Here is a 12,468-nt window from a genome sequence, read left to right as displayed (position 1 = left end):
ATAAGACCGTGTTGACGGTTCACTCGCCGTCACGAAAATCCGCAGATGCAGACAGTATTCCTCGCTGTTTCCCCCTTGGAGTGGAATAGTCACGCCACGTCCCATGACCACAGCCAACGATATCTAAACTCGTCGGCAAAGTCGTAATTCGGTTACGAGCTTAATTTTGAGGGTGCGTGTGGTCTGTGGAAGGGCGGGGAGGGGAAAAGGAGCAATTTTTGAACTATAAAATTATTTGTATGCTGTAGTGTGTGTTCACAAAATATTGTAGAATAATCTACCAAAATCTGCAAAAAAACTATTTGGAAAGATCCACGAATTTTTCTGTTTTAAAACTAATTCTTAACAACTTTTTTGAAAAGTCTTTGATTTAAAAATTCGAAGAACTTTTAAAATTTTAGAAAAAAAAAATAGAGTTGGAAGTTTGACTTGTTATATGCGACTTTGCCAGTGTTCAAAAAAATGTTTTCTGGGGTCAACTTTGAATATGTATTTCACTAACAATTCGTATATTTTTTTCAAAATAAGTGTGCATTAGTTTTTTCTATGTCCCAGACCTCTACGTATTTTTCAACAATTTAAACGTTAAAAAGAGCAATTCTCTGAGATTTCGATCATTCGATTTTTTGTATTTTTTAATCCGGCTGAAACTTTTTTGGGCCTTCGATATGCCCAAAGAAGCCATTTTGCATCATTATTTTGTCCATATAATTTTCCATACCAATTTTGAAGTTGTCCTAAAAATATTAATGAAAATTCAAAATCCTGTATCATTTGAAAGAATTTTTTGATCGAGTTGGTGTCTTCGGAAAAGTTGTAGTTATGGATAAGGATTACACTGAAAAAAATGATACACGGTAAAAAATTTATGTGATTATAAATTTCACTTTTTGTCACTGAAACTTGATTTCCAAAAAAAAACTTTTTTATTTTTTTCTATTTTCTGATATATTACAGGGGACATCAAATGCCAACTTTTCAGAAATATCCAGAATGGGCAAAACATCTTTGACCAATTTATGAATTTTTGAATCAATACTGATATTTTCGAAAAAAAATCCTTCGAAACATACAGATTTTTGAATTTTAATAAATCATTTTTGTATGGACAGCTGCCAAATTTGTATGGAAAATTACATGGACAAACTAATGATACAAAATGGCTTCTTTGGGCATACCAAAGGCATTCAAAAAGATTCGGCCAGATTAAAAAATACAGAAATTAAAATTGAAAAAAATACCGATTTCGTAGAGATTGCTCTATACCAGAAATTGTGAAAATCAAGCAAAAAAATAAAAAAGAGACTGTAGATTAGGCCGTCCCAAAAAAATGAAAAGTTGTCAAATCTTCGGTGCTCACCCTTAGAATGATAGATAAAGATGTCAGGAACAATGTTTTCATACAACAAAAAATTCCCAAAAATGGTTTACAACTTGCGCGCGGAGCTTGAATGAAAAAAGTGCATTTTCCGAGTATTTTTCAGAAATGCGCGTAACAATCATACTAAAGTCATTCAAATTTGGTCGCCTTGGGCTTCAAGTGATAGTTTAATGTCCCCTGAACAAATTCCTGTATAGACATAGTCCATAAAAGCTTGTGTTTGGGCATGGCAGAGCGTTTTAGGGAGAAAAATTTGTATTTTTTAGACAAAAAATTTCAAAAATCACTCCCCAAAACCAGTCAAAAAACAAGGCCAAAACTAATGTATTCAGCTTATAGGAAATTTTACGGAGATCATTTTGCTTTTTTTAACATTCAATTTATGTCCACGCAAAGCCGAGATATTTGCATTTTAGTGAACAAAAAGTGACGAATTTTCAAAATTCTTGGTATATAAGCGTTTTTAGCATAAAACATTGGCTACTATGATTACAAACGAGAAGGCATATATTTTGGATATATTTATTTTGTTCGCTCAAAAACGATATTTGTTAATAAAATTTCATGAAAAAACATGAGATTTTCTCACACCATTTTTGGGAATTTTTTGTTGTATGAAAACATTGTTCCTGACATCCTAATCTATCATTCTAGGGGTGAGCACCGAAGATTTGACAACTTTTCATTTTTTTGGGACGGCCTACTGTAGATAAATGTAAAAAAAGCAAAAATGAAACAAGAAAAACATAACACAAGAAAAGTAAATAAAATAAAAAAAAATCGATAAAAAAAAATTGGGCAGTAGGGTTTTGTTAATTTTTTGTTGACCTTTTTTACCCTTTTTCCTGTCAATCTCGAATGACGAAACGGCCTACTTTTCTACGAAAAAAAAACCGAGCTGAAAAATACTTTTCGGCATCCAATTGGTGAATCCATCGTGCTCCAAATGTTGGCACTTTGACTAGCAGTGTAGGAGTGTTCAATTGAAATCGAGTGATAGATAGCTCAGTTGAATGTAAGCAAGCATGTTCTACCCAGAGTTTTGCAAAATAAATACACATTAAAAAATAATGTAAATTTGGAAACTATAATTTTGAAGGTTGTATATTACCTCTTTTATGATGTAATTTTACCTCAATTTAGACTGAAAAAGTGGCATTACACCTGAAAAGTGGTAAAATTACACATTACTAGAGGTAAAATTACACCTTTTTTCTAACATAAAAGATGTACCCCTTCCCAGATGTAATATTACCATGATTTTTTTCTGTGTAGTAAATAGTGAAAATCATAAAACTGGATGGAAATAGGACCGAATGGTTAGCCTGCCTAACATACGAGAACTTCTCCTATTTCGACTTTATGTTTTACTGTGATTTTATTATGTTTGGAGTAAATCATCAATATTTAAAAAAAATGTGGTGCAAAAGTGTTGTAAAAAATCTTTCATTTCAATACTTAACATAATTTTGAATGATTTCCATTATGATAAAAAATGTGAAATCCAAAAAACATTGAACATAACATGTAAAAACAAAGATTAAGCAAAACACAAACAAAATCTAAAAATAAGACCCATTCCCCTACTCAGAACCGTGCCCCGAAACCATCGACCGACAAAAGAACAGAGTTTTCCAATTTCCATATCGGCGCGTTGATCAAATTATTAGCTGTTTTCCGGAGGCAAAGTGAGGCACGTGCCAGCGACGTTGTCGCGTAAACGGTTCTAAGGAATAAAAATGCTCTTTCAAAACAAATGGCTGTTCACGCACTCCGAGGAGTAATCTCACATTTGACTTCGGTTGGTGGCAAAATATGTTTACATTCGAGTAAACGTTTTTGATGCGATAAACGGTACCAGGGATTGTGCGAAGGTAACGGGGCTGCCATTTCTTATTTTAAGAACTTGGTTATCAGGAAAAGGGTAATCGGTTTTCCGCAAATGGCGCCTTTAATATTCAACGGCAGCGGATACGAGGTCATGGCGGAACCGAAAGAAAGTCTAAATAAAACGCTGGCCTTATCTACATAATTACATTAACATGAACAGATACACTTTTCCTGCGCACGAATAATACCGTAATTACTGCTGGCTTAATTTCTCTTGAAGCAACTCTTTAGGTTGGGAACGATTGGTTCACTGAAAATCTGTTCAAAAAAAGAAAGATTTTATAAAAAAACATATTTCTGAAATATCGTAAAAAAAAATCTCAAGTCTAGATTTGTAAAATGTCTTAAATTTTGTTCATGTTCCAACCAAACTTCTAAATGATGCCTAAGATTAAGATGTAATCTTCCTAATAATAATCCTTAATCAGAGCCGATCCAGTGAATGGAGGCGTTTCGCTTTAATTAGCCAAGATAGGCAAGAGCTTCGACTTCTCGTTGGATGCTTTTTGCTTATCTCAATGAATAATGTACATCGTGGCCCGCGGGACTGGGCCGGTTGTTCTGCGAAGGATACGGTCGAGTAGAGTGGAGTTTGGTTGCTTGATGAATGTAAACATCTTTGTTGGAAACGGAGAGAAGCTTCTAAGCTGCACTGCAGCGAACATTTTGGTGACTATCTGAAACTTTAGTGTATTGAATCCAATATTACGAAATAACTTCACAGTTATAAAGCTAAGTTTTGGAAATTGAAAATCGTGTGAAACGTTTATCTGTCTCAATTTTTTGTTGCAATCTAGATTCTCGAGCAATAAATATAAAGTTGCGAGTGTCAAAAAATTAATATCATGGAATTATATGATTATTGTCGAAAATTTTGGCTATCATTATGCCACGGCACCGTTTCAGTACGACCTATTCCGATCCTCCCGAATAATATTATTCTGTCAATGCGTCACCAACTCCATTCCCCTTTCGCAATCATTCAATCCACGTGCAAAACACGCACATTTCCCAAAGCCCACCCAGCAAATATGTATCCAACGGTACTTACATCCAGTGCCCTTCCGTGCAGCGTGTCGTACGACTCGGCCTTGGTGCTAATACACTTGAGTTTCATCGGTTTCACCACGTTGGGCATCTTGCCACCTTCCATGAACCCATGCAACGTCTCACCGTCCGCGCCCAGAATGCGAATGTCGTGCGAGGACTTCCGATGGATTCGCAACGATTGCGGCGATAGTTCACGATAACCCCCGGGTCGGATGGCATCCCCGTTGGACCCCCCACCGGGACCACCCCCGTCGCCACCGGGCAGGTGCTGATTATGCTGACTGTGAACCGAAATGCTGCACCGTTTGCGGCCCGGTTCGAACCGGTGACCACTGGCCGGGGGATGATGACCATCGCCGTGGCCAGATTTGCCACCCATCACTACAGGAGGAGTCACCGTGTCACTGGGTGTCACTTTGATCACCTCCGACGGGGCTTGCGGTCGATGGTCGGGGAATCCGTCCACCGCCACGGCGGAACCGTTTTTGTCCGGGGTTTTGAGGCCCGTCACATGGTTGTTGTTGTTGTTTGTGTTGGTGCTGGGGAAGAGAGAAAAAATTGCAGATGATTTTGTCTGATGGTTATATTTTTGCTTCTTCAAGATTGTCAGAAACATAAAAAGTTAAAAGTATCTAAAAAAAACTTTTCATGGAAAACTGAAAAAAACAGTTGATGTTCAACAACTGAAATTAAATTTTCAGGCTTTAAATTTTTTGTAAAATATGACGGTTTTATTAGCATTTACTTACGATCTCTTTTTGAACATGATAACAGATAATACAAGCAATTGCTAAAACACAAGTAAAAATACAAAAACCTAACAAAGTGTGCCCGGGCAGACGGTAATAACAAAATTCATAATATTTCAATAACAAATCCTGTTAAAATAACAAACAGTGTTATTATTTTAACCTGAAGTTCAACTTCAAGAAGAAAAATTAATAACAGTTTCTGATAAAATAACAATATTTGGTATTGAAGTGATATTATATTGAAAATGTTTAATAACACGCCAATAAGAGGAAATGTTATACATTTCAAAAACTCTCCTAATAACAAAATTTGTTATTCGTTCGGTATACTGACTTAGAAATAAAATTACCACAAATCGCACAAATGGAAAAGTTTCTAAGTGTCCATAACACAATCTGTTATTATTTTTCTTTTGTTAAATATGTTTAGATCTTTGGGATAATTTTGTCTAATTTCGTCGGGGTCAATATTTTGGCCATGAAATGGGGTCCTTAAGCTAAAATTATTCTAAAAAGTTGAAATATTGGAAGTTGATTTTTTAAATTATTTGATATACCCCCTAAGGGACTTTGCTAAAATTGGCTAGAACTATGGGATAATTTTGACCAATTTCGTCGGGGTCATTATTTTGGCCATGAAATGGGGTCCTTAAGCTAAAATTATTCTAAAAAGTTGAAATTTTGAAAGTTGATTTTTTTAATTATTTGATATACCCCCTAAAGGACTTAGTTTAAAATGGTTAGAACTATGGGATAATTTTGACCAATTTCGTCGGGGTCATTATTTTGGCCATGAAATGGGGTCCTTAAGCTAAAATTATTCTAAAAAGTTGAAATTTTGAAAGTTGATTTTTTTAATTATTTGATATACCCCCTAAAGGACTTAGTTTAAAATGGTTAGAACTATGGGATAATTTTTACCAATTTCGTCAGGGTCATTATTTTGGCCATGAAATGGGGTCCTTAAGCTAAAATTATTCTAAAAAGTTGAAATTTTGAAAGTTGATTTTTTTAATTATTTGATATACCCCCTAAGGGACTTTGTTAAAATTGGCTAGAACTATGGGATAATTTTTACCAATTTCATCGGGATCATTATTTTGGTCATGAAATGGGGTCCTTAAGCTAAAATTATTCTAAAAAGTTGAAATTTTGAAAGTTGATTTTTTTAATTATTTGATATACCCCCTAAAGGACTTAGTTTAAAATGGTTAGAACTATGGGATAATTTTTACCAATTTCGTCAGGGTCATTATTTTGGCCATGAAATGGGGTCCTTAAGCTAAAATTATTCTAAAAAGTTGAAATTTTGAAAGTTGATTTTTTTAATTATTTGATATACCCCCTAAAGGACTTAATTTAAAATGGTTAGAACTATGGGATAATTTTGACCAATTTCGTCAGGGTCATTATTTTGGCCATGAAATGGGGTCCTTAAGCTAAAATTATTATAAAAAGTTGAAATTTTGAAAGTTGATTTTTTTAATTATTTGATATACCCCCTAAGGGATTTTACTAAAATTGGCTAGAACTATGGGATAATTTTGACCAATTTCGTCGGGGTCATTATTTTGGCCATGAAATGGGGTCCTTAAGCTAAAATTATTATAAAAGTTGAAATTTTGAAAGTTGATTTTTAATTATTTGATATATCCCCTAAAGGACTTAGTTTAAAATGGTTAGAACTATGGGATAATTTTGACCAATTTCGTCGGGGTCATTATTTTGGCCATGAAATGGGGTCCTTAAGCTAAAATTATTCTAAAAGTTGAAATTTTGAAAGTTGATTTTTAATTATTTGATATACCCCTAAGGGATTTTACTAAAATTGGCTAGAACTATGAAATAATTTTGACCAATTTCATCGGGGTCATTATTTCACCATGAAATGGGGTTTCAAGCTAAAATTAATCCGATAAATTAACTTTTGAGAGTTCTTTTTTTTTATTTTGTTATATTCGCTAACGGAATTGATTTATTTATTGAGAATTTTTGAAGTGTGAATAACAAAAACTGTTATTATTTTCACAGAGCCAGGAAGTCGGAGCTGACGTTGAAGTTCGAGCTGGAGTGTGACCTCGGAGACTGCATCGGATTCATCTAATTTTCAGCAACTTTTACTTGGAGTCGGAATCTGTGAAGTCGGGTATTTTTGGAGAGCTAAAGTCGTCGTTGACGTCATATCCTGCATCCAGTGTCGGAGTTGTCTTCAAAGTATGGATTCAAAGTCGCTTGGAGGTACCCGACTCTACAGCCCTGACTAGTACAGAGGAGTTATGGCAACTGCAGGTTTATTTGCAAATTATAAATAAACCAAAACAATAACTTTTTTTGTTATGGAGACATACCAGTGCAATAACATTTTTTGTTATTATGCTGCTCCACCTCTCCGCACAAAATAACAAATCTTGTTATTCCTTCATGATTCCTTCTGTGTTATTGGTTTGTTATTGCAATAACAACATAATAACAGTTTAAGTTATTCTTCGAACAAATCTTTGTTATTGATTTTTGTTATTTTAACAACTAATCCGATCATCCCAATAACATATTTCGATCTTCTCACAATATCAAAAACTGACCTTCCCAAGTTATTTCCGTCTGCTCGGGTGGAAGCTAAAAATTACTAAAACACTACTAAACTTCTAAAAATAACTAATTACTAGTTTTACAAAAGATCAAAAACGATTGTTTTCTTTATTTCTGCATGCTCTCAATCTTCACAAACAGTCCTCTCAGTAAGATGAGGAGTGGACTGTCATCGAGTTTTTTGCCGTATAGGGGAGCTTAACCTACACTGGTTTGCTTGGTGGACGTTGATTGATTAGTATAATTCTGGAGTTTTTTTTTAAAGGTCCAATAAACCAAATTTCCAGTTTTTGCTTTTTGGGTGTTTTTAGAACCGCATTGAGTCAGGGGTATTAAAAAACACCCAAAAGGCAAAAACAAAAAAATTGGTTTATTGGTCCTTTTAAAAAAAACTCCAGAATATAACTATTTTTACTTTTAATTGATGACTTATGTCAGGGGTGCCCAACCTTCTGGCCCTGCGGGCCAGATCTGATTTTTCTGAAGCAGTGACGGGCCGGAACCAATGTTTGATAAAAAATTGAAAAAGTAAACATTTTTTTCATAAAATTATTCTTATTAGGTTCTTTTCATGTAATCAAATGAATAAACTTGTGTTGCAAATCAGAATTATAACATTTAAAATGTGTTTATTTCATTTATTTTCATTTAGTTTTTTTTTTATTTATTGTTATTCGGTTTGTAGATTGCTATTGAATACCCTGATATAATTAATTTAAAAATTAGTAAAAAAGGCAGAAACATTCAAATTCAACTGGTCGTTGAAAGTTTTTTTTAAAGCTTTATTATCAGCACAACCATGTATAAAAGAAATCAATGCGGCTTAACAAAAAAATTCTAAACGAAATTTGGATCCAAATGATTTTGATCCAAGCTTAATGAAACAAAAAACAGTTTTTGCATGCACTTTTATTGAAATATATTTTATAAAACATTTTAAAAGATTTTAAAAACACAAATTTTAAAACGTGTAGAAAAATGTATATTGAGTAGTTTTCATGTTTAGCTCATTGAACTTCTTTATACTATTGATGTTCATAAAAAATATTCTGGAGAATGTGTCAGATATTTTTTGCTTCCAGATTTCTTGTCTCATTTCAATATTTTAAAAATATTTGCAGTTATTTTTTCTTCAGTCTAAATAATTTGCTTTTTATAAGCTTTTTTTTAAACACAAGTTTATCACTGAAAAACTGTTCTGAACAAACGATATTTTTGCATTCTAATTGGAATTTTAAAATCAATTTTAATCAAGTTCCTTAAAAAAAGAAAAAAAATCAATTTTATTTCACATTTTCACGAAATGGATAATTTTATTTTCTTGCGCCATTTTTCAGTTTATTGGTTGATTCTTAAATCATCAATATAGAAATGAAAAAAAAAAATTCAAACATGAAAAATGTTAGATTTTGAAACAGAAATCTTTAAAAATACAAAGGCAAAATCCAAATAATACGTTGGATTGGTATTATTTTATTGCAAAACAAAAAAAAATGCTTCCTTGCATGTGTGAATATTTAATCTCAAGCTTGTTTTTTTTTAAATTTAGACACTAAGTATATGAAGACGTAGTACATACCCGATTTTTTTGCTGAAAGTAAGAAATGAAAAGGCACGAAACAAAAAATTTTTGTTCGTGTTTCGAATTGAACCTACGGATAATCGATACTTCGCATAATTGAGGCTTCGGATTACCGAGTCTAGACTGTATTAATAAATGATTATTTCTTTAATTTTTAAAGGTATTGAAATTTTACTCAAATGTCAAAAATTGAGTTAAAATTTTGATAATCTCTCGGAAATAAAAAAAAAAGAAATTTGATATTGGGGTCAATCTCCGCCAACTCACACAGCAGTTGTCCCGTCGATTTGCGTGAAACTTTGTCATAAAGGGTAACCGGTAAGACCCCTTCAATTTTTGAACATGCGAAAAATTACATGTTTTCAATAATTTGCAGCCTGAAACGGTGATGAGACGGAAAGTTGGTATCAAAGGGACTTTTATGTAAAATTGGACGCCCGATTTGATGGCGTTCTCAAAATTCCGAAGAAACGTATTTATCATCTAAAAATCACTCTGCTAGACAATTACAAAAATTTTGATATATGAACATGAGAGGTTTACTTATAACCATGACGAGTTATCGCGATTTTACGAAAACAAGTTTTGAAAACGTTGGTTGCGTCGATCATGGCCGTTCATCGTAACCCGCGACAGCCACGATTGACGAAAAAAAGAGAAATAAAAAAATACATTTTCAAAACTTTTTTTCTGTAAAATAATGATAACTCGTGATGATTACAAGCAAACCCCTTATGTTTATGAATATTATTTTTTGTAATTGTCTGCTCTACAACTTTGTGGAACATTATTACACTCTAAAAAATAACCCAGCAAAGTTAGAAAAAACACGAAATTTTAGGGGAACAGCATCTAATTCCAGCGTGCCTCTAATGTTGGCAGGTCAGAACTTTGACATGCAATTAAAGCTAATTAAAAGCGTTTTCAACTGAAATCGAGTGATAAATAGCTCAATAAGAAGTGAGCAAGCAAGTTTCTATCAAAAGTTTGGCAAAATTAGTTGTTTAAATAGTGAAAATCAGCAAATTGGATGGAGTTAGGAGCGAGAGCTTAACCTGCCAAAGATACGAGAATTTCCCCTAAATGAAATTTTTTGTTCAAGGTGAAAAAATTGCCCTTCTGCTTCTGGGATAATTTTGATTAGAAAATTACATTAAATTTCCCTTAAAGTTCCATGTTTCAAAAAAAAATACAGTTGAGTAACGGAAAATGGCAGAGTTTTTTGAAACTTTTTTCGATGAAAAATACGTTTTTTTTTTTTTTAACTCTGAGTACGATTTCAAATCGGGCGTCCAATTTTACAAAAATAGTCCCTTTGAAACCAAATTTCCATCTCAACACCGTTTTAGGCTACAAATTATTGAAATACATGTCTTTTTGCGCATGTTCAAAAATTGAAGGGGCCGTCCCTCCATCACGAGATATCAAAAAAACGGACCTCGGATTCGTAATCAGGGACAAAAACCCCTTAGGACAAAGTTTCACGCAAATCGAAGAGGGGTCGGACAACTTTTCTCAATTCCGTGTGAGATAGTAGAGAATCCCATAAGTAGTTATTTTTTTAAAATTTGTATTGAAATTAAAAAAAATACTGAATACATTGAAAAATATATTTAACCAAAAATAGACGTGCAACAGAATAAAACGATGGTAACTATTATGCAAACTATAATTTTCTAATGAATGACCCTACGTCCAAACCCACTCCAGGTAAACCGTAGACATTTCCAACGCCACGCCACTTACCCGACACTTCCGTTGTTATTATTGTTGAGCCCGTTTCCGATGTGGTTCGCCACGGTTCCGTTGCTTGCACTGCCATTACTGGCAGCACTGCCACCACCACCACCAGCGCTCCCATTGCTATTGTTGTTACGACCTTTGTTCATCAGCGAGCCCATTTTGAGATGCTCGAGCATCGAGTTCAAGTGTTGTGACATCATTTTGCGATTCCTGCTGCTGCCACTTTCAGAGAGGGAGAGATTCCTGAACTTCCTGAACGCGATCGACACACTTCACTTCACTTTACTTCAATCACTTTTAATTACAGCGCGCACACACACACACCCGATGACACTCTCAATTGGTCCAACCGGTGGTGCCAGTTTCAACTAACGACATCTAGTGTCAAACATCGGTACCACTTTCACCATTACGAGACACGACAACGGCGACGTGGCACTTCAACAGGCTGCCCATCGAAACTCGTCCACGTGGGTCCAACTGGTGTCACTTCTGCTCCAGCTGCTTCTGCTGAAAGTGGAGAAGTGTGGAGAGAGAGGATGTGGAAATTAATCGGATTGTTGCACCTAATTGATTGATGATGGCGTGAAGTATTGTAGAGGTTACGGCAGGATGAGGGTGTGAAAAGCTGTGTGAATTTGATCACCCGAGGGCTTGTAATTGGCCTGGAGGGGAGATGATTATGGCAGGGCAGGGTCAGTGGAAATGTGCTTTATTAATTTAATTTTAAGTGGTTCGATGATGGGTGGAACTGATTTTATTTAAGGGAGAAGGTAATTTTTTAAGAGAAAGAATAGTTTTTGTTCATCAAGTCTTTATGTTTTTATTTGTATTTACAATCATTTACCGTTTAAATTGTGTTTTTTTTTGCTTATTCAATTTATCCTTACGCTTATATTTTATTTGAAAATTGTTTTAATTTATTTCTCAATTCCAGGATACATCCTTTTATGCCAATTATTCAATACCATAAGGAAGCAACTCATATTCCACCCCTTCCATACTATTCAACAACAGCTGAAACGATTCCATATCATGAATCTCAACATAATTCTCGCAGGACACATTTTCCATCTGCACCGAATTCTGCACCCACTCCACCGTAGGTTCTTCGTAGTACGCCGACATCTCCAGTCCAAAATTAAACATCGGAACTTCACATTCCACCACAACTTCGCCACCAATCTCCTCAACTTCCATCACCGACTCCGTGTCCTCCGTAATAAAACTCAAACAACTGACCTCAACCGCACTTTCGTCGACGATCAGCGAATCCTCAAACAACCGGCGCTTGATCGACGCCAGCCGGGAACGATCCGCAACGGGTCGTCGCGTTTTCCTCACCGTCGGCGACATGTACTCCTGGTGCTGCAGCTTGGTCGGCGTTGGCCACACCGTCCCAGTCCGGATGTAGCTGGTGAACATGGTTTTAGTTCGGTGGGCAAGCGACTTGAAATGAAACGTGACTTCCAGCATTTTGA

The 12,468-nt window shown here is 34.8% G+C and overlaps 1 protein-coding gene across 3 annotated transcripts in view; it reads right to left on the bottom strand.

The window, feature by feature from the left end:
• LOC6054171 (nitric oxide synthase) overlaps positions 1-12,468 on the bottom strand; it is a 151,106-nt gene that overhangs the window by 93,112 nt on the left and 45,526 nt on the right. Inside the window, exons 1-3 of one of the 3 annotated variants that reach the window (XM_038252988.1) lie at positions 7,686-7,785; positions 5,071-5,151; positions 4,323-4,860 (exon numbers count right to left, since the gene is read on the bottom strand). In XM_038252988.1, coding sequence (XP_038108916.1) covers positions 4,323-4,860; positions 5,071-5,087 — 555 coding nt within the window. In that variant the 5' untranslated portion in view covers positions 5,088-5,151; positions 7,686-7,785. Of the gene's footprint in view, positions 1-4,322; positions 4,861-5,070; positions 5,152-7,685; positions 7,786-10,990; positions 11,498-12,468 lie in introns of those variants that run through there. The other 2 variants (XM_038252986.1, XM_038252987.1) reach the window with 2 other exon arrangements.

This window comes from Culex quinquefasciatus, chromosome 2 (genome assembly GCF_015732765.1).
Source record: "Culex quinquefasciatus strain JHB chromosome 2, VPISU_Cqui_1.0_pri_paternal, whole genome shotgun sequence".
NCBI classification, from domain to species: Eukaryota; Metazoa; Arthropoda; class Insecta; order Diptera; family Culicidae; genus Culex; species Culex quinquefasciatus.
Note: the sequence above shows the minus strand (reverse complement) of the source record. Positions and strands in the feature narration are given on the sequence as shown.